Consider the following 22,845-nt stretch of genomic DNA (forward strand, 5'->3'; position numbering starts at 1 on the left):
TGATTTGCTAAACTCAAAGTCCTTGAACAACAAGGTGCACACAGAGGAAAAAGGCATCCTGCAAAACAAAAGAAATCCATGCATCATATTACCTGATAAGGGTCAGTATGCAAAAAAATAAAAGAATCCAAACAAGGATCAGCAAAAAAGCAATCCAGTTTTTAAAATGGTTAAAGCTGGGCTGGAGGCAGGACTTGACAGTTGAGCATGCTTGCAGCTTTTCCAGAGGACCCAAGTTGGGTTTCCAAAACCAGTGTCAGACTGTTCACAGCCACCTACTACTCCAGCTCCAGGAGACCTGAGGACACCCTCTTCTGGCCTCCTCAGGTGCCAACGTAAACCCATACACACACACACACACACACACACACACACACACACACCACATGACATGCACTCATACACGCTCATGTGCACACACACACAAAATTTAAAAATAAAAATACATCTTAACAAAAAAACAGAAAAAATATTTTTTTTATTTTTTTTTAAACAGAGATACCAACAAGCATGGCAAAGGTGCTCCATATCACACATCAGGAATATGCCAATCAAAGGCAGAGAGGAATGTCACCTCTACATGTTAGTAAGCCTGTTATCAAGAAGACAACACCTAAATGTCCACTGATGGATGGATGAATAAGAAGAGACAGCTATATATTCACAATGGACATTATTCAGTCATAAAAAATGGATAGCTTGGGGACTGAAGAGAAGGTTCAACAGTTCGGTGCCCCAGACCTATATGAAGGCTGAAAAGCAACTGTAACTCATGTTCCAGGGGAGCTAACACCCTCTTCTTGCCTCTCCTGGCCCCAGGCATGCACATGATACACACACACACACAGACACTCTGGCAAAATACAGTCAACTCTTTCCAACGTCTTCCAGTCTTCCCAACTTTATTCTCTAAAAGTCAGTTTTACTATGTATCTTCACTGTCCTGGCTGTCCTCAACTTGTGACCCTTCTCCCTCAGTCTCCCAAGCCACTGGGATAACAGACATGCCACATTAGCCAGCCCTCAACTTTCTTTTTTCCATTTTGTGTATTTCCTCTGACAGCTGGTTATTCTGACCCTTAAGCAGCATCTCCGAAGGCAGCTGGTCAGGTGATGCTGAGGACCACCTTCCAGCTGGAGCTTAGAAACAAGTGAGCGGTGCGGACCATGCGGGATAGATTTGGAAGAAAAGTCTCTATTCACCAATACTGAAAATTCATGTAAAAATAATTAGAAGAAATGTATTTGAAAGTAATTGAAAGAAGCTATCCCAAATTACCAAAGTCACAGGACAGGTCAATATAGTCAGAAAGGACAAGTCATGAAGAATTTGTCAGCAGGCCGGGTGTGGTGATGCATGCCTTTAATCTCAGCACTCAGGAGGCTGAGGCAGGTAGATTGCTGTGAGCTCAAGGCCAGCCTGCTCTAAAATGGGAGTCCAGAACAGCCAAGAATATACAGAGAAAGCCTGTATCGAAAAATAAAAATAAAAAAAATTAGAGAGAGAGAGAAAGTTTACCAGGACTTGTGAGGCCATGAGTTCAATCTCCAGTATCACAAAAACAATATTTTTAAAGAATTAATTGTATTTCATTTCTAGTATCTAACAATAAGCAACTGGAACCAACATTTTAAAAATAGCATATTTATAACAGTTTTAAAAGCAGAATAAAACACTAAGCTACAAAATATGCACAGGATCTGTGATAAAAATAAAGAACACTGGCAAAAGACATCAAAGAAGACATTAATAAACTGAGAAATTTACTCCACACTGCTAAGAATTTATTCCTCTACAAATTCATCATTAAATCAAACACAGCTTAATCACTATGCCAGCAGGAATGTTTGCAGATACTGAACACTGGTTTTCCAAATTCTACATAAGAGCAAGAAACCAGAATACCACAAAAAATATAAAAATGAGAGCAAAGTCATTGATCTCAGACTATTTTTTAAGTGTGTGTGTGTGTGTGTGTGTGTGTGTGTGTGTGTGTGTGTGTGCACGCACATGAGTGTCATGTGTACACAGGAGCCTGCAGAGGCCAGGAGAGGATGGGCTCCCAGGGAGCTGGAGTTAAAGGCTCTATGAGCCGCCCGACATGGCTGCTGAAAACAGCAGCAAGAGCTCAGGACTGTGGGCAAGTTCTCCAGCTCCACTCACACCAGTGTTTTGTTTTGCTGGCAGATCTCTCTGTGTAGCCCTGGCTGTCCTGAAACTCACTATATAGATCAGAGTAGCCTCAAATCCATAGAGATCCGACTGCCTCTGCCTTCTGCGTGTGTGATTAAAGGCGTGCACAGGAGAGGAAAACACTTGTGCCTTATCCAAAGGTAGCTCAAAGTGGATTTCAGGCTTACATGCAAAAGATCGACACTGTATAAAATGCTGACAAGGAACAAAAGAGAAAACATCTATAACACTGACCTGTCTATAAATTCTTAGGGACAAAACTAAGCACGGGATCCAGAACAGACCAAGTGAGACACAGAGCACCAGCACAGCTAAAGCTTTAGCTGTGTGGGACACGCCATTACAGAAATAAGAAAGACAGCCGCAGAGCAGAAGATATACTGTCCAACCACAGACCAGACAGAGGATTACATGTAGAACTGGAACTTCAACTGCAGTTCACGTTCCAATTGAAGGGAACACAAGCAAGCACCCTCTATACATTATAACTGAAAAAAAATTCCTTTCTATAGGATTTATGCCTACATAGAACAAGGATTTATGCCTGGATACAAGGAGACCTGTATCTCTGTTCTTGCTAGTATGAAGTACGTTAAGAAAAATACCCTGTTTACGCATCCATTCAGTTAGTCTGTGTCTTTTTATTGGAGAATTGAGACCATTGATGTTGAGAGATATTAATGACAAGTTACTGCTGAGAGTATTAATTTTGATGTTGGTTCCAGTAGAGAGTTTGTGTGGTTATGTTTTTGCTATGGTGTAGTTATCTATTTCCTGTGTAGTTTTGGTTGTAGCTTGTCCCTTTGGGGTGGAATTTCCCTTCTAGTAACTTCTATAAAGCCAGCTTTGTAGATAGGTACTGTTTGAATTTGGTTTTGTCATGGAACATTTTGTTTTCTCCGTCAATGGTTATTGATAGTTTTACTGGGTATAGTAGTCTGGCCTGGCATCTGTGGTCTCTTATGGTTTGCAGGACCTCTGTCCAGGCCCTTCTGGCTTTTATGGTCTCTGCTGAGAAGTCAGGTGGGAGGCCAGGTGGCACTCAGAGGAAGGATAACAGGCTATCAAGAAGAGACTTGATACTCTATGATCATATAGTGGGGGAGGAAGTCCCCCTCAGTCACAGACATAGGGGAGGGGAGTAGGTGAAAGCAGGAGGGAAGGAGGAACAGGAGGATACAAGGGATGGGATAACAATTTAGATGTAATATGAATAAATTAATTTTTAAAAGTTAAAAAAAGAATAAATTTGATAAAAGAAAAAATAGTAAAAGAAAAGTGAATTATCTTTAAAAAAGAAAAGAAAAATATCCACAGAATAGAGATGCATGGCAAGTATATAAAAAGATATCAAAACTGTGTACTTGGGGAAGAAGGTTAAAAATACAAGATAGCACCACGACCTAATCCAACAGTTTTAACTTTAAGAAACAAACAAACAGGCAATTCTAAGTGCTGAAAAGTCTGGAACCGCTGAACCTAGTGCATTCCTGGTAATGCAGAACAAAGCTGATTCTTCACGGATGGCCCTAGGAGACAGAAGAGTAGCTCCCAGCTCACCTCACATGTACCAATTCACAAAGTCTGTAGGACATAAAACTAAAAAACATTCACCTGAAAGAAAAAAACACATACAGTGCCTAAACAGAGGCAGTTCCAGGGCACAGAGCTGGAAAATGGTTGCCTGGGTTAGTATTCCCACACAAAAGATGCTCCAGCCGTGGTGAACGGATGCTAAGCTACATCTCAACCTTGCAGCAGAAACCCTCTAGCCAAGTATCAGCAACTCAAACCAGCAGCATGCTAAAAGGATGACGCACGCGATTTACCCCAGGGACACAAAACTGCTGGCACATCCGAAGACCAAAGTAACATAGAATATGAGTCAGAAAAGGCAAATCTGCTGGATCATCACTACTGTGTGAGGGCCAGTTAGCAGGGCACGTTGTGATGCTGACTTTACAGTCCCCAGCCCCACCCCCGGGTTTGTTTTATAGGCGTTGACATATGTTAAGTCAGCACCCACCTCATGCAAGAGATTCTACTAAGCACTAATGCGGATGCAAAAAAACAATGACTCGGTACACATTAAAAAGATGTCTCCCTTGGAAACACAAGGAGATCACTGCCAGAGGGTGGAAGGATACCGCCTCATTCCTACCCGTAAATTATGGAGGTGTGTTTCAAACTGTCAAAACTAAACCATGCTGTGTTTAACAAAAAAATGCTAGTATGCTAGATTGAACAGGAATACTCAACTTGACTTTTGCCCTTATATCACCTCTGAACAAAATATTATCATTTGTAAGGCTAGGTGCTATAAGTTTTTGAAAACTATGTTTGGGACAGCGTGTTCCATACCTTGTGAGGGCCCAGGAGCCTCTGCCTGAACTTCTCAACCGTTTCTTGACCCATGGCCGACCAGGCGCTGGCAAATGCTTCCGCTTTGTCTTGTGTAAGATGAATGGTCTCCAGCTGCTGCTGCAGTGCCGCTGGCTTCACGTTGTGATACACTGCCTGTCAAAGACGGGAAGCAAGGCATCCTAAAGACCTAAAGACCTTGACTGCAAGCGATGCAAAGTATTTAAAACAAATTCAATAATGTATGTGTTGTGTGTGTGTCTGTTTTTGTGTAAGTGCACAAGAGTGCAAGTTCTGGGCCCGCAGAGGCCAGAGGCACTGGGTCCCTGGAGCTGGAGTTATGGTGCTTTTAAGTTGCCAGAGGCTGATGCTGGAAGCTGAATTTGGGTTCTCTGCAAGAGCAGTAAGTGCTCTTAACTGCTGAGCCATCTTTCCAGCCTCAGCGTTAAAACATTTTAAATCAAAAAGACTTCATGCACTCTTACTGGCATTTTCAACAGTTCTATTAATATATAAAGCAAAGAGCTACAAATTCATGATCAATAGGCCTAACTTGCTCAGGCTAAATGTTTTGTTTTGCCTGGGATTTAAGTAACATTAAAATTACTATTTAACGTTTACAATTGTCTTAGCGAATAAACTTTACCCAAGGAATCCTCAAAACTATCTTTATCTACCAACTGAAGTTACTCATAATAAAAGAAAATTTTAGCCAGGCGTGGTGGCGCATGCCTTTAATCCCAGCACTCGGGAGGCAAAGGCAGGTGGATTGCTGTGAGTTCAAGGCCAGCCTGGTCTACAAAGTGAGTCCAGGACAGCCAAGGCTACACAGAGAAACCCTGTCTCAAACCCCTACACACAAAAAAGAAAAAGAAAATTTTAAAATAATTTTAACAATACCTGCTCTGTTCCCTACACAAACTGAGAACAACTTTCCCATAAAGCCCATGCTGTGCTGTGCTGCTCTGTTCAACCATCCTCTTTTTCTGCTGAAGGTTCACCAAGCTTAAGCACCAGTTAGGTTTGAATATGAAGTGTCTTTCAGAGGTTCGCGTACCCCGCTCAAGCACCTGGTCCCAGCTGGCAGCACTCTCTTTGGTAGATGTAGAACCTTTTAACATGGGGCCTGTCAGGTAGACCATAAAGGAAGGTATTATGGGCTACAGCCTGGCCCTAGTCAGGAGTGAGCTCTCTGCTTCCTAACTATTGATACAATATAACCAGGGGCTTCTGTTCACCCATTGCCCGAGCAACAAGCTGCTCGCACCTCCATGTTTCCCAAAATGGACTGTACCCCTTGAAACACCATCAACCAACCAAAATAAACCTTTCCTGTGCTGCCCATGTATTTGGTCACAGTAACAACAGATAAAAGAGCAAAGTGGCCTAGGGGGTGGGGCTACTACCATGAAGATGGCCATGGGGTTTACAGGCCTCTGTAACTAGTGTATGGAAGGAACATGGGTAAAAGAGTTTGAAGCCACAGGCTAGAAAAGATCCAGAATGCTGTAGGGAGAACACGGTGTTGATTCCCACAGAATGCTGCCAGGAAGGCCACGCTCAGGAGGCTTCGGAGAGGAACAAAGGGCCATCAGAAATGGACCTGGAAGTCATTCATGTTACATTCTGACAAACCACGTGACTACACTCTTCACCTGTCCTGAAATTTTGAGTGAGGCTAAATTAAATAATAATAGACTGGGGGCTGAAGAAAGAGCTCAGCAGTTAAGAACACTAGACCTGCTACTCTTCCAGAGGACCTGCGTTCAGTTCCTAGCACCCACACGGCAACTCACAGCTGTCTGTGCCTAGTTACACAACCTCTCGTGGCCTCTGAGGGCATCAGACACATGCAAGCTGCACAGACATATGCAGACAAAACACCTATAAACATAAAAAAATAAAATTAAAATAATAAAGTAATATCTTTGGTGGAGGAAACTTCAAGGCAGTATATAGTCTATGGCATGGTTACTGCTCACTGCCTTTAACAAGGTGTTTTAAGGTAAAACAGAAAGAAATAAAAAATGCAAAGAAAGCAGCTGGAACAAGTCAGAAAGTACAGGATAGACACAGTGGAGGCTCTAATTGATGGAGAGACTAATGAGATTAAGGAGAAAGCTGGTACTTTAAGCTTTGCACTGGGACAATAGAAATGATGCCCTGGTAACAAGATGCCACTCACAAAGGCTGTAAGACATAAATCTGAAAACATTCATCTGAAAGAGGAAAATACACAGTGCCTAAACAGAGGCAGTTCCAGGGCACAGAACTTGAAAATGGTTGCCTGGGTTAGTGTTCCCACACAAAAGATGCTCCAGCCGTGGTGAATGGATGCTAAGCTACATCTCACCCTTGCAGCAGAAACAGAGCAGCATCCACATAGTGCTGGTTCTGCAGGGATACAGAATGCAGAAGCTACAGCATTATGGCATTAGCAGCAAGACTCCCTGCCTGGAGTGCCAGACTGTGCGGTTCGTGAAGTTGCAAAGATGAACCCAAAGGTGCAACAGAGACAACAGCATTTTGGAGGCCAGACCTATGTGACATCCACTGAAGAAAGCTGCAGGCCAAGTGAAGCCAGGCCAAGATAAAGGCCCACGTGTGCCACAGGAAGCAGAGCTGTAGAGAGGAGGGCTGCCCAACTCTACTAGGACCCAAAGCATGCCACATTAGCTCTGGATGCTGGACATGGAACTGCATAGCTTGGGTTTCCTAGACATGTGCTAGTCTTTCCATGGCATGGCACCATTCCTCCCTTTTGAAATGGGAACAGTTACTCTGTACATTAAAAACATGTAACTTAGCCGGGCATGATGGTGCACACCTCTCCCAGCACTCTGTGAGGTAGAGGCAAGTGGATCTCTATCAGTTGGAGGCCAGCCTGGTCTACCAAGTAAGTCCAGGACAGCCAAGGCTACACAGAAAAACCCTGTCTCAGGAAAAAACAAAAACAAAAATCATGTAACTTGGTGGGTTTGTATGTCTGTTTGTTTGTCGAAACACTGTTAAAATATGATTAACATTTTTCAAAGAGAAAAACATTTAGAAACATTACTGGAATGGTCTTATTAGGAATCAATTAGGCTCTGGAAAGATGACTGGGTAGTTAAGAGTGCTTGCTGCTCTTGAGAAAGGCATGCTCTGTTCCCGTCACCCACATAAGGGCTCAGAACTGTGAGTTTCAGAAGGGACTTTGGTCTTTGGACCTTTGAAAAGTGTTAGAACTTAAGGGTCTAGGGATGTCTGTTTGGACTAAATTCTTATTTCATTATGAAATGCAATGAGCACATGGAGGCAAAGGGTGGATGTTATGATTTCAGTGTGAAGTGTTCTCCCACAGGCTACTGTGTGTGTTTAAAGGCTTCGTCCCTAGCTGGCGGCTGTCTGGGGACGCTGTGGAATCGTTAGGAAGTGGGTCCTTACTGCGTCACTGGAGAGCAGGCCATGTGTTTTAGGGCCCAGCTCCAACAGCAGGGCAAGCTCGGCGCTTCCTGAGCTGCAGACATACGAGTGTGTGCCTTACGCTCCTGCCACCATGGACAGGAGCTAGCTGCTCCCCACGAAAACAGCATCATGTCTTCCCACACCTCCTCACAGGACCCTTCCTAAAGTTCTTTCTTCAGGTGTGCATCAAAACAATCTATAGGTATTTGTCATAAGGTGGCAGCAGGTGCCTGACAGCCTGTCCTAACAGAATCTGTTCCTTACCATGTGCACGAAACTGCAGTATTACTGAATATTTTGTGTTACAAGTAATTGTTTAATAAACTAATATGAATTTACTAAAAGTCTACTTTAAGCTCAGCCATGTGGTAAGCTTATAAAAATGGTGCAAAGAATAAGATCCTATCCCACAATATATTTTTAAAAATCTAATGAATGAAAAAAAAACAAACAAACAAATAACTTGGGGCTGGAGAGATGGCTCAGAGGTTAAGAGCACTGTCTGCTCTCCCAAAGGTCCTGAGTTCAATTCCCAGCAACCACATGGTGGCCCACAACCATCTGTAATGAGATCTGATGTCTTCCTCTGGCTGGCAGGGGTACACGCAGGCAGAGCACAATATATATATTAATTTTTTAAAAACTGATGTATGTGCAATAATGAAAGATTAGCAATGTGCCCCTCTGTAATGATCAAAGAAACACAAATAAAGGAAAGCTACAGGACTAAGGGATCCAGGCTGAAGTTATTGAACAGGAATAAAAATGATGGGATGAGTTTGAAAAGAAAAAGTTAGAAAGGAAATAAAATAGTAAATGTAAAAACTGATGACATTTCTTTTATGTACCATCCTAATCAAATGCACGCCACCCAATCACTGTTCAATTTCCTAAATGGGAAGTGTCCATTTTTCCAATTATACTAAGATAAAATGAGTGAAAATCAGATGAAGGCCCAATTCACATTGTTAGATCTTTACTACCATTATATCATATTTATTTTTGCAGAATAAATATGTAAAGAAGCCATGCATTCAAAAATGTTTCAGTATATTGAAACTCTTGATTAAAATAACCTGATAGTCTCCATCTTACAGAGCTACACAAAAATATAGAAAGCCACAGATATTAGAGTCATGAAAATATGCGGTAAACAGGAAATTTGAGGCAATAAAAGTACCTGTTCCAAAACAAATGCTATTGTTTCCAGAACCAGGTGAAGTTCTTGTTTCTCTAGAGAGAATGCAGCCTGGAGTTTTTCTTCCTCTTCTTCAGTAAAACTGTTCTCGGCCTACAAACACAGCAAGCGGTCAGCCCAGAATGCACACTCAAAAGACTCACTTATTCATAAAGAGAAAAAGAACCTAAAAGAAAAAGTAAGTCCATCAGAAAAGGAAACTGGTGTGCTAATAATCTAAATTAGGATGTATTCTAGACAACTGTAAGCAAAGTGAAAGGAGTTTTTTGTGGTAACTTAAGTGATTGCTGGAATTCTGGGCTGAGAAATGGATTGTTTTTTTACTTCAATTTTACACCACCACAGATATCTATGCTTGTATTTCTTTTCTTCTCTCTCTCTCTCTCTTTTTTTTTTTTTTTTGTTTGTTTTTTTTTGTTTTGTTTTGTTTTTTTGGTTTTTTGGTTTTTTGGTTTTTCAAGACAGGGTAACCTTGGCTGTCCTGGACTCCCTTTATAGGCCAGACTGGCCTCCAACTCACAGCAATCCACTGGGATTAAAGGCATGTGCCATCATGCCCATCTGCTTGCTTTCTATTTCTTTTTTTTTTAATATTTTTTAATTAATTAATTTATTTATTTGTACAGTGCTCTGCCTCATGTACCCCTGCAGGCCAACAGAGGGCACCAGATCTCATTATATATGGTTGTGAGCCACCATGTACTTGCTGGGAATTGAACACAGGACATTAGAAAGCAGTCAGTGCTCTTAACCTCTGAGCCATCTCTCCAGCCCCCACTTTCTATTTCTTATGCCTAGCTGTCTTCTTCATTTCATCTCACAATTAGCAGTCACTTCTTGAAACTGCCTACTTGCCCCACCACAGCGGCCTTCGTTCCCCACCTGACCTGCACAGTGTGCTTGGCTGTTTTTACTGAGTCTCGTCAAGAACCCCGACAGCTGGCTCTACAGAGAGAAGCACACAACGGCTGCATCACAGGCTTCGTATGGGGGCCTAAAATCTCTCCTATGGGGTCAAACACAGAGGGGCTTTCACTAGATGAGTTGTAACCACTATTTTTTAAAGATCAGGGGCCACCTTCAGGGCAGAGGTTGACACACACCTTTAGTCCCAGCACTCGGAGGCAGAGGCAGGCAGGTCTCTGTGAGTTGGAGGCCAGTCTGGTCTACAGGGCAAGTTCCAGGACAGCCAAGGTTACACAGAGAAACTGTCTCAAAAAACAAAAAAACAAACAAATAAATGAATAAATAAATAACAGACCACCAATATCTAAGTTTTCAGCTACAGAATTCTGTGTGGCTTCCCTCAGTTTTTCCCAATGCAAACTGCTGCCATACAAATTTACTGTAGGCGGAACTTAGAGGTCCTGTGTTGGTTTTGCATTTCTCATGTGAAAGAAAAGAATTAACTCCAAAGTGTGCACTGAGTGCCACCGTATACTGAGAAATACACTGAGAGAGGGAGCTACGTCAATAAGGAAGGCATGACTCTCAAGGCTACAGGCAGGAAGACCAGTAAAGGAGGTTAGGGGTTTGGTCATCTTCTGCTTGTGAAATAAGTGCTTGCAATTCAGTTCTAAAAGGCGGCTGAGAATCAACCGAATATTCTGGTAGCACAGAGAAGAGAATCGTACAATGCTTGAGAGCGAGATTGCAAAATTCTTGAAAGGTGACGTTCTCTCCGTGAAGCAGGGAACAAGAGCATTTAGAAGCAAGGACAAGAACACACGCACAGCGTACACTTGGAAAGGGGCCAAGCACACTGTGGCAAGTGTGCCCTGCCAAGTGTGCCCTGCCCAGTGCAATTGCAAGTGCACATATGGAGAACGTAGGATCCCCCACACAGTGTCAAGGATTTTGAAGTTTTTGCCACGTGGTAAGGGGCAGTCACTGATATTTCTAAATGCTGTTAAACTATCATCAACATTTTTAAAAGTCAAAAACATTTAGAAACATTACTGGAATGGTCTCATTAGGAATCAGTTAGGGGTTGGAAAGATGGCTCAGCTGTCAAGAGTGCTTGCTGCTCTTGCAAAAGACACGTTCCATTCCCAGCACCCACCTAAGGCAGCTCACAAGCATCTCTAACTCCAGCTCTGGGGGATTCAGCGCCCTCTTCTGGCCTCCATGGGCACCAAGAACACATGTGGTACACACACACATGCAACAAAACATTCATACATGTTTTTTTAACAGAAATACATAAATGTAAAAAAAAAGGTCAAACCAAAAGAGATTATGAGTAACAGATACTACACTAAAGCCAGGAAATAAAAAGGTCTGAAGGAAAACTATGTGCAGAATTTGGACTTGAAAGGCAGTCCAGAGTGCCCATGGGTCTGGGGCTGTCTGCTGGCCAATGAACAAAATGAAGGTAAGAATCTTGGCTATAACTGAGTGTTGGTGCCTAGAAACATGCAGAGCATTTTTTATGTGCTCCATAAACATGGCCAATAGCTGGGCATGGTGATGCACACCTTTAATCCCAGCACTCGGGAGGCGCTGTGAGTCCAAGGCTAGCCTGGTCTACAAAGCGGCTCCAGGACAGCCAAGGCTAACACAGAGAGACCCTGTCTCAAAAAACCAAAACAAAAACAAAAATAAGCATGGCCAATGCAATTTTATAATAAGGAACATACGTTGAACTGGTTACCAAATAATGAATTAATTACCAAGCCTCCACATGGCCAAAAAACTATACCCTTGAAATCAAAGCAAAAAGAGAAAAATCAGAGATTAAATACTGAGGAGAAATACTGACTGAATTATCTTGAAAAGTTATTAATTACTTGTATGTGTGTGCATGTGTGCCTTCTGGAGTTTATATGCACCATATGCATACAGGACCAAGAAGGCCAGTAGAAGGTATCAGATCCCTGGAACTGGAGTTACGGGTCGTTACAAGCCACTAAGTGGGAGCTAGGAACCAAGTAAGTCCTCTACAAAAGTCGTATGTGCCCTTGGGGGGTGGGGGGGCTTGAGACATGGTTTCTCTGTGTAGCCCTGACTGTCCTAGAACTTGCCCTGTAGACCTCAGTTAGGTTTCAAACAACTGCCTCTGCCTCCCAAGTGCTTAGATTAAAGGCACCCTGACCACCTGGGTTCAGGATAAGCTCTTAACCACTGAGCCATCTCTCCAGCCGTACACTGAACTGTCATTACCACGAAAAATGGAGCCAGCATTTTCCTAAGGCATGTTTCACAGAACATTATATTATACCGAGATAAAACAAGTCCGAAGTCAAACCTTCACCCCTCACCTATGACCCAAACATTAGTATGCAAAACAATCTACAAAGCTCCTTCCCCCCCAAGCCCCCCCACCCCCGAGACAGGGTTTCTCTGTTTAGCCTTGGCTGTCTGGGCTTTGTAGACCAGCCTGGCCTCAAACTCACAGAGATCTGCCTGCCTCTGCCTCCTGAGTACTGAGATTAAAGGTGTGCACCACCATGCCTGGCTAAAGCTCCATTTTTTTTTTAAAGCTAATTACAGAATCCAAAGTTTCCCAAACTTCTGACCAGAGAAAATTATCAAGTCTCCCACAGATGTAGCATTCCCGAGAACACACTAGGGAAGACCATTTCTCACAGCTCTCCATATCATCACGAAATGTTTCCGGGAAATGGGGGGAGGGAAGGTCACAAGCCACAGGGGCACAGAAATGCTCACCTTCAGGTGGAGCTTTTGAAGAATTCGGCTAAGAAGTCGTGGGAATCTTGCCGTGTCTATGGCATTTATCAGTGGCACTGCTTTCTTCATGCTAAGTAAACGTGTAAACAAAGTTCCAAAATTAGTTTTAAAGTATATTTGCCACTGCTGTCTGTACATTTTTATTTCAACAACTCCAGGGAGCTACGTTTTTCTAGTGAAGAGACATGAATGACAGACAGGTGATCAGTGTGAACATTTCCAAAAAGATGCCTCTCCCCAAAGCATTCCTATTGTAAAGTAAAAGCACATCTGACAAGTTTTCTATCCCCAAGTAGCAAATTACTTGGGGAGGTATGTACCCTGCCACGGAACGGCAGTAATTTAGGAATGGGAACGCATGCTACCACTTAATGCAAAAAAGAACTCTGAAAGAAAAAAAAAGCAGCAAATTAGGGGATTGCACCAAAACCATAAAGGATATTGAGGCAAGGATCCGTGATGGGAGGGGAAGTTAAGGCATACTTAATTATCTGGAGTGCACAGTTACTTTAAAGCCCGTGTCATCTGTAATAACCAAATTCAAATTGTGCAGTAAGGAGAACTGTGCATATACTAAATATGCCTTCATGGTTTGCATCCCCCCAGGACATGGGCTTGAAGAAAAGAAGTGACTGTCACATCCTTAAAACGACCAACTGTCTTCTTCCCAACTGTTGTGTTCAACCTTCAATATTTGCTTGCATACATAAGTATTTCTTCTGCCTCCACAGACTGAGTCCGGATTTTTTTCGGAAATAATTTTGTTTTAATGGGGGAAATCTGAGCAGGGTGTGGTGGGAAGGCCAATAGAGCCAGCCTTTTAGGAGGGTAAGGCTGCAGAGATTCTTGGGTTCATGAGTGTGAGGTCGGCCTAGGCAGCATAGTTAAGAACCGCTTTGCCAAAAAGAAAAAAAAAAGAGAAAAAAAAAGACAAAACTGGGGCTTTGTATCACCAGACCCAGCTAATCTTACCTCACACACCAAAAAAACTACACAAAATGGTAACATTCAACGGAGCCAAAACTGGCTAAGTATGTCACTAATGCCTAAGCTACCAGACCTTGGTTTCAAAAAGCTATTAACACGTGTTATTTGTGAATCACTCCGCAGTACCAGCGTGAGCCTTTCTCACCATCATCGGATCCAAAATAATAAAAAACAGAAAGTATTTTCCCGTGAGAGTGGACAGAACTCAGGTAGCGTCTAGCAACTTCTACTCCCTGAGCTACAAAGTCACTCAAGTCAGTATCTCCCGCACAGACAAGGGGAAGCCAGGCCTGCAAGCTCGGTGCAGATGAACCACTCCAGGACGGAAGCACGCCGCTCCCACTCGACCCACACCCTCCTCTGCGCCCCACCCACTCTCGCCCACGCCCCGCCCACTCTCTTCCACGCCCCACCCACTCTCTTCCACGCCCCACCCACTCTCTTCCACGCCACGCCCACGCCCTCCTCTGCGCCCGGGAGAAGTCTCTCCACAGCTCCACTCTGGCTCCCGAGCCAGGCCGACCGCACCATAGAAGCGCGCGGCGGCGACACCCCTGCTCCCACCCCCAGCAGGTCACCCCCGCGTGGCGGGGCGCTCAGCCTGACCGCTACCTGGGGCTCTCGGGCAGGATCAGCGCCCCGGACGCCGCCATCCTTGAGGCTCCCTCGCCCGCCTGACTGTCAGCTGTGCACAGCCCAGCCAATCACAGCGCGCCTGACGGAAACCCGGAAGGACCAAGTCTAGCCGCTGGGCACGTTTGCGACACCAGGCTGTTGTGAGCACGGTTCCAGGAGACTTCTCTGCGTGGTCCCGAAAAGGAGAGGGAAGTCATGAGCCTCCTTTCTACTATTCTGCCCGTTTCAGAATCCGGGCTGTTCATGTATATTTATTTTTATTTACATATCTGCGCCCCTGCCTAGGTATATGTGTATATGTGTGCATATGTTTATACGTGGCTGTGCATCCACGCCACGTAGTAGTACGTTTACATTTTTCAGCTTTAGTGGAGAGTTTAAGCAAGATCCGAGGCGTCAGTGGACGGAGAAATGGGCCAAGGAGCGTACCCTATCAGGAGATACTGCACTGCCAGATCCTATGCTATTGACCCGCCTGTGTCTGCTATCCCAAGAGTTCTCTGGAGAGCTGAGTTCTTGGCCTTGGACATGTTGGTCCAATTCCTTCCACAGAAGCTTTATTGAGTGCCTACTATATAGTAAGCGTTGAGCCTGGCACTAGAGATTCAGACAAAATACCAAAAATTTTTCTCTCTGCCTTTTTTTGTCAGCAATTAAAGCAGGTATTCGCTGAGACTTTCTTTGGGGTCCAGCATAACATAGGCGCAAGATAAATCGCTGCAAAGTGTATAGTTGTTTCTCACTCTTACAAGAGATTAAGGAGACCATGCGTTTTCACACACATCTGGGGGGGGGGGGGCAGCAGAGTAAAGCTGGAAGATAGGAAAGCTTCCTGAGCCTGCAGAGTTGAGATGTTTCCGCAGAAAATAAGGGTGAGCAAAGACTGAGGAATCGAAGAATGATTTCACGGGGTGTCAGAGACAGAGTGGAAGTAAAGATAGAAGAAGCAGTTTCCATGAGAGGCTTTGGCCTGTGCACTTATCTGTAGATAAATGGATAGCCATTAAATGTTAGGGGGGCTATTTGTTTGATTTTAAGATTACAGTCAGGATGATGGTCCAATCCGAAAGAGATAATCAGGAAAACTATACAGGAAGTTACTGCAATAATCATAGCAATCAAGTCCTGGGAGAGTGAAAGGCTTTGGAAAATGAAAAGACAGCTCATGGATTAGAGTTGCAATTCAATAGTAGACTGCTCAAGAGCTGGCAAAAGATCGAATTTAATTTTCTTCCTAATTATGTTTTACTTAAATTATTATTTAAATTAGTTGGCATTCCTGGAGCAACCCAACAACACTGTAACTGAGAGATGCCAGATTGCAAATTAAAAGTGAATAACCCCCACGTGGATAATTGACTCAATTATACAGTATGTTGAACACATACAAATACATTTAGCTCCACCACACTCTACACACTCCCCAGTTTACGCATATCTCAAAAAAGATGTATGTGAATCTACATAATTATGGGTCTGTGATCCAAACACAGATTGCCTTACCTGGCGTAGCTTTAGAGGGGTCCAATTTCTCTTCACTCGTTAAAACGTTCTCCCTGTGTCTTGATTCACCGCTGAAGTAAAGTCACTAATCAAGTAAAACTGTTTCAAATCCTTTGTGAAGTTCAGCCCTTCCTTGGCTGTCAAGAAAAAAATCACCGCTGGGGCTTAGTGAAAAGGGTTCAAATCCCGAGTCTCTGTAACCTCACACACCATCCTATGCCTGATACACAATGCGGAGAGAACAAAAATGTCTGCTTTCTTAGACTGTGGTGAGGATTACGGAACGTGATGTGTACCTTTGAGAGACTCTCTGCTGAGAGTACAAAGCACAGACCTCCAGACTTCTGCCCGGAGAGTCCCTGCCAGGCACAGTCACACCAATCCCTCCATATGTAACAAGGACTGACTACTTGCTGGCATAAAGTGCTGCTGAGAATAGTCTTGCCCCTAAGCTGTCCATGCACTGCCTGGCGTGTGGGTACATATATCCATGAGAAGGGCCTTAAGGTTGTCTACTTGTGACCACTTGCTGCCAGACAGGGGACTGACTGGAGGCAGCATGCCATGTCACCCTTTATCCTTGCCCTCTAAATTAATCAGCCCAGCCTCGAGAGGCATGCAGACCCCAGCCCCGCTTTCACTAATCTATTATGGATACCGAGCTCTCCTAAATGCTTGGAAAGCTCTTCCGTTTTTCTACTCCAAGTCTCCACTTTTACATTCCATGTTACCCACAATTCTCTGGGAAACAAGCCCAGCTGCCCACAGGCTAGTACCCTGTTAGAGGTAATTTCAGGGATGTGGGAATGAGAGCAGAAGAGAAGTAAAGAAGGGTGGAGGGCAAGGCAAGGGCAAAAGGATGCTATGAAATTGCGTGACGGCTAACACTTCAACTGGACAGAACCTAAACCTACCTCAGAGGCAAGCCTTATGCCCTGCCCTAGCCTTCCTCCAGGACCACCTCAGAGCCACACACACACACCCACATTCCCCTCCACTCCCTTCCCATGTCTGTGTAGGAGAATAGGAAGATTGAGACCAGATCACGTGAGAATACTCGCCTTTCCTGGGTAGCGCCATTCCTTGGGCTGGGTGCTGTACTGGATTAAAAGGAGAATGCAAACTTGGCACCAGCATTTGCCCTCCTCCACCTCCCGACTGGAGACACAGTGTGACTAACTGCATGATGTTCCTGCCACCATGCCTGCCTGACCATCCTAGACTAACCCCTGGAATAAGCTTTTCGTCTTCAAGTACTTTGGGCATGTTGGTACAGGAAAGAGGAAAGTAACGAATACGGACCAGACCAGACACCATAGCCTCCAAATACTTCTGGTGTATCTGTCTCTGGTCAGGACAGAACCACAGACAAGAATCACAACTGCTTTTTCAGGATCCCTGCCTTAAATTTGCCCGAGTTTCTTTCTTTCTTTCTTTCTTTCTTTTTTTTTCTTTTTTTCCTGGTTCCTCAAGACAGAATTTTTCTGTGTGGCCCTGGCCATCTGTGGAACTTGCTTGGTTAGGCCAGGCTGGCCTTGAACTCACAGAGATCCACCTGCCTCTGCCTTGTGGAGTGCTGGGATTAAAGGTGTGCACCACCACGCCTGGCTGCCCACCCATTGTCTATCTCCTGTTGAAAGGAAATGTAGCATCACCCCCATCGTTCCTGGGAACCTGCCCTTCCTTCTCCTGAGCGCCTGGTCCTGTCTGGAGCCCCTTCTTTTGCATGGAACCCCTTTGTGCTCTCACACTCCCTCCTTCCAATAGGCGTGAATTATGATTTTGGTATATAGTAAAGTAGGCTAATTTCTGCACATTTCTTCCAAAAATCTCCTCCAACCCTAGTGAACTCCGGACACACCAAGGAGCCCTCCAGATCCATCCTTCAGCATCCCAGCCCCCAAATGCAGGCACTTCTCTTCAGAAGTCAATCAGCACCTGCTCACTAGCCCCAACAGTCTTGTTGCTGGACCCTGGGGTTCTACTACCCATGGGCTCCAGCCAAGGTGAGGAACGGAGATTAGGGATAAGCCTGGGAAAATGAGGCAGAGACCATCTGCATTGCCCCTCGTTTACAGAAAGGGAAAGGGTCTCGGAAGTTTTTATGCAGCAATGGGTAGATGAAGCCAACGTTTGGAGAGCTCTCCTGTCCCCCACCTCACCCCCACCCCATGTTTCTTGAAGAGTTTATAGACAGAGACTGGCTCTGTCTTTCTCTTTAGGAGCCACTTTCTGGGTCCCCATTAACACTCCAATTTTACAAGTGAAAATGTGATGGGAAAATGAAGGAGGAAGTATCACAAATGTCTGTCTCTCTCTCTCTCTCTCTCTCTCTCTCTCTCTCTCTCTCTCTCTCTCTCTCTCTCTCTCTGAACGCAAAGTACCAAGAGTCGGCTGTGATGGAGTAAGCTAAGCTCAAAGAAGAAGGTGTGTGGGCAGGGCTTTGGAAAGGCTGGTGAGACATGGCTCGTGTGTGTGTGTGTGTGTGTGTGTGTGTGTGTGTGTGTGTGTATAAATATTCATTTTTATTTCCTCTCTATATTGCTATCTTACGGTTTTTGAATCCCTGGCATTCAGTCTCACCAAAATGACCTTTTAAGGAAGCTTTCGGTAAACATTGTCAGGTTGGATGATGCGGTAGGCATTTTGCACGACACTAGACCGTCCCTGGCTACGGCTTGCTAACTGTTGAGCTGAGGACCATTTTGTAAGTCTGTAATTCTATAACTCATTCTGACTTTGTCGGGTGCATGAAGCGAAGGACCAATGGCGCAGAATCCGTATTACCTGCTCTACGAGGCTCATCCCAGACTGAAGACAAATACAAACGTCCTATGGAGCATCTCTTTCAGAAGCTAGATTCTTTATTTTCCTTCTTCCAACCTAACCCTGAGTGCACACCTCTGCCCTCCCTCCCACCACCCCCACAGCAGCACTCAGTCACAGCCAGCAGCTCTACTTTAGCTGTAGTCAGCACTTATCTCACAGGTGTGAGAGAATCAATTGGGATGTAACCAAAGACGCCTTTGTAGATGGTAAAGTTGTCACTGTTCAATCCATAATGTCTCCAAAGAATGTGATTTTTCTTTTATTGTGTGTGTGTGTCGGGGGCGGGGGGGGGGTTGTGAGTTGATTCTGTAAAGGCTCCTGTTTGGGTGAGATTCTTGAGGAATAAGGATGGATTGAACACAGTCTGCTCTCTGAGTATTTGCATAACAGGCGGTGATGTGGAAAGGAAACAAAATGCCTCAAAAAAGAAAAGAAAAAAGAAAGAATGGTGTCAAAGCTGCAGGCTACATTTGCCAGCAAAAACCTCATTTGCATTCACTTACACTCACCAAATGGAGGGGAGGGCAAAGGAGGGGAGGGTAGCAGGCAGGATGGAAACCTTAATTAAAATGAAGCACAAACATACTCTGTGATACACAAGTTGCTCTCTTTCTAATCTACTCTCCAGCTGGAAGTTGAAAAAGTATCTGGAATTGTCACCTCTCCGTTTTCATTTGCACCTAGTTTCCTCAATTTTACTTCCCAGAGGCCTCTGCCATTTAGAGCACTGATTGATGTTCACACATAAACTTGTGAAAGCCTGACTGGTTTCTTCAGTAATTTTCACCCATGAACGCCATTTGAAAGGGATTAGAGGGTGCTTGCCGTGTGGAAGTGGTAGAGTGCTTTTTCTCCGTGAACTGGTGAAGAAAATAAAAACTAGTAAACATTACTAACAGACAGCAGGAAAACTGAAGCGTCAGTAACGCAAAAAAGCAACTTTGCCTAACATGCTCAGACAAGGGCCACAGCTGAATTGGACACTAAATGTGCTTCCCAGGTTGCAGAAATGGTGCTGGGAATAGAAGGTGCTCAAAACAAGAAACAAAGCAAAATGTAAGAATCCTCCCTAGGGTCCCCGGGTCATGCTTGGTATGCCCAAGATGCCTGGTGTATCTCCAGTTTGGACAGGAGCGGAATTGGAAGTCAGTGGTCAGGCAAGGGAGAGTTATGGAAAGGCTCTGCAGAACACAGGTGTCTGAGGGCGGATGCAGGTCATGGTGGACGCTAGAAGAGCCCAGGCTCCTCTCTTAAGGATGCTACTGATTGAACAGTAAAACAGAAACAGGAGGCTGGGGAAATCACACCTTATTGGTCCACATAATAAACAGGGAGTTCAAATTTGATGTATTTATTTATTTGGGGGGTAGGAGGGGGCGTCTCAAGACAGGGTTTCTCATGTAATACCCCTGGCTGTCCTGGAACTCTCTTTGTAGACCAGGCTGGCATCAAACTCACAGAGATCCACTTGCCCCTGCCTCCCGAATGCTGGGATTAAAGGCATGCAACATCATGCGCTGGCTAGGGAGTTCAAATTTTAAAGAGAGAGAAAATGTTACATTGCAGCCCCCAGGACAAAAGGCTTCCCTCAACACCTCTGTGTCTTCGTTTAATGTTCTGAACCCCCGACAAGCACTATGGCCCCTTTTCCCTGTGCTAAGCAGAAATGAAATGGGAAGAGCAGCACCCCCAAACCTCCCTTCTGCCCCCCACTCCATCCCACAAAACCACCATCAACTCAGGAGGACAAAGGCTCAGGGATACCACAGTGAAGGAAGGATCTGCAGCCTGGGGTGTCCCCTTGGGGGGTTAGACACAGCCTGACAAAGGGAGCAAATCCTCCTGTTACAGGTCTCTTAGCAAAAGGTGAAAACTGAACCCTCTAATAGAGCACTATCAGATTCCCTTTCAGCTTTTATTAAAAGTAAGTAGAATTCAATACTGAAGCATCCAGTTGGCATTCTAAATGGAAAGACACATTGATTTTGCACGAATATGCAGAAAGAACCAGGAAAGCTTTGGCACGATAAGAGAAAAGGCAGAGCTGTGGCAGTCCTAGCCACGATAACACAAGAGGGAAGGGAGAAGCACCGTGGCAGCTGTGCGGACATCCTACAGAACACTACAACCGTGGGTTGACAGTGTGCAAGCACACACATCAGTGAGTGCTCAAGAAAAACCTGATGTGGAAATTACCAAAGGGCAAGAGCTAAAGGGGACAGCTTGACTAGATGTGAAGAACAAAGGCAAAGGCACTGAAAAACAACAAACCTCGTCACCTCCCGTTCCGTGATTAGAGACCATAGAAACAGACAGAATGTTAGATTCACACCCAAGCGTTACACATCGGGTACCATAACTGATGCACATAGCCGTAGTCATCACCAGAATGGGGTACACCCCAGTGTTACACATCAGGTACCGTGACTGATGCACATAAACGTAGTCATCACCAGAGAGGGGTTTGTCTAGGGTATTTATTCTCTTTGACAAGACTATCTATAATTTCTGCTTTGTATCTTTCTGGGTGACTTGATTTCCAGTAGTGAGTTGTTTTTACAAAAGCAGTAAAGCCGTTATTCAAAAATAGTGAAAACAAAGGGGATTGGTTATATGTAGACTTTACTTTTCCCTACACATTAGGTATTAAAGTATGTAACATATCTACTAAAAATATTGATATTGTTTGATATTATGAACATTGCCCAGTTATCTATCAGTTGTGTTTCTAAGGCTTTGTAAAAAATCAAGATACCTCTCCATAATCTTCTCTGGAGATGTAGCAACCCAAAATCTTGTTGCTGTTGTTGTTGGTGGTGGTCTCTTTGTTTTTCAAGGCAGGGTTTCCTATGTGTAGCCCTGGATGACTGGGAACTTGCTTTGTAGACCAGGCTGACCTTGAACTCATGTAGATCTACTGCTGCTGCCTCCTGAGTGCTGAAACTAAAGGTGTGTGCCACCACACCCAGCTCAAAAACATTTTTTAATTATTTATTTTTATTATTTTTAATTATATGTATGTGTCTGTGTATATGCATATGTTTTTGTATATGTGTTTGTGTCTGTGTGTATGCATTTGTAGATGCACATATGTATGCAAATGAGGGTGTCCACGGAAGTCAGAGGCATCAGATCCTCCTTAAGCTGGAGTTACAAGAGGTTGTAAGTTGCCTGACATGAGTGCTGGGGATCAAATTCCGTTCTCAGAAAATCCAGTATGTGTTCTTAGTCACTGACCTCTCTCTGCAGCTTCATAATACCTTACAGTATCTTATATGGAACAGTAACTCATTAAACGTTATCACAATTTACTTAAGACTTTTTTTGTGTTAAAGGAAAAATCTGAAGTAAATTATTAATACTGCTGCATTTGAAAAGAATCCAAACCCATATCTTCAACATAGCCACCCACATTTTATTTACAGAAGATTTTTAAAAGGCTTTCTCTTCATTGTTTGCTTAGATTAGTAAATTGACAAGATGGGCTCAGTCCTGTTGCTTCAGGATCCGAGCCAGCATAGCACTACCAGAGTTAAGTGGTGGGTCTTACACACAGGCAGGAGGGTCTTAACGTGCCTCATGAGAACCATGAGCCACTACACATGCTTTTCAAGGCTGCCCAGCCTCCTGCCTGATCAGGCATGGCATGCCTGGCCTCTCACATCTTCGAGCCTTGCAGTGCATCTTTTGTGACACATCTTCGGTGGTTCCCATGATCTCACCCAATGCCAATAGCAACTGCATAAAGAAACCAAGTGTTCGAGATCACAGCGTCCAACACAATTCACACTTTCTACTACGGCAACCACCTAGTCGCTCTTTTCTCTGGACTGCAAGACGGTTTTGTTATCATACACGGGACTGTGTTTCATCATAATCCAATCATCCAAAAGGCATATGTCCATCTTTATACTTCCCCCAAAGACCTCAGAATGCGGGCACCATGCTCCTTGTACCTTAAGCCAAGATTTAACATGCCGGTACATGAAAGAGGCAGAGC

The 22,845-nt window shown here is 44.2% G+C and overlaps 1 protein-coding gene across 5 annotated transcripts in view; it reads right to left on the reverse strand.

The window, feature by feature from the left end:
- COMMD10 (COMM domain containing 10) overlaps positions 1-14,605 on the reverse strand; it is a 115,245-nt gene extending 100,640 nt beyond the window's left edge. For 2 of the 5 annotated variants that reach the window (XM_084779609.1, XM_084779607.1), the window contains exons 1-4: positions 14,490-14,605; positions 12,870-12,960; positions 9,183-9,293; positions 4,556-4,711 (exon numbers count right to left, since the gene is read on the reverse strand). In XM_084779609.1, the coding sequence (XP_084635735.1) occupies positions 4,556-4,711; positions 9,183-9,293; positions 12,870-12,960; positions 14,490-14,530 (399 nt within the window). In that variant the 5' untranslated portion in view covers positions 14,531-14,605. Of the gene's footprint in view, positions 1-460; positions 1,469-4,555; positions 4,712-9,182; positions 9,294-12,869; positions 12,961-13,950; positions 14,020-14,489 lie in introns of those variants that run through there. The other 3 variants (XM_084779610.1, XM_084779608.1, XM_084779611.1) reach the window with 3 other exon arrangements.
- Between the last annotated feature and the right edge of the window lie 8,240 nt (positions 14,606-22,845).

Source organism: Acomys minous (assembly GCF_964271855.1).
Source record: "Acomys minous genome assembly, chromosome: 4".
NCBI lineage: Eukaryota > Metazoa > Chordata > Mammalia > Rodentia > Muridae > Acomys > Acomys minous.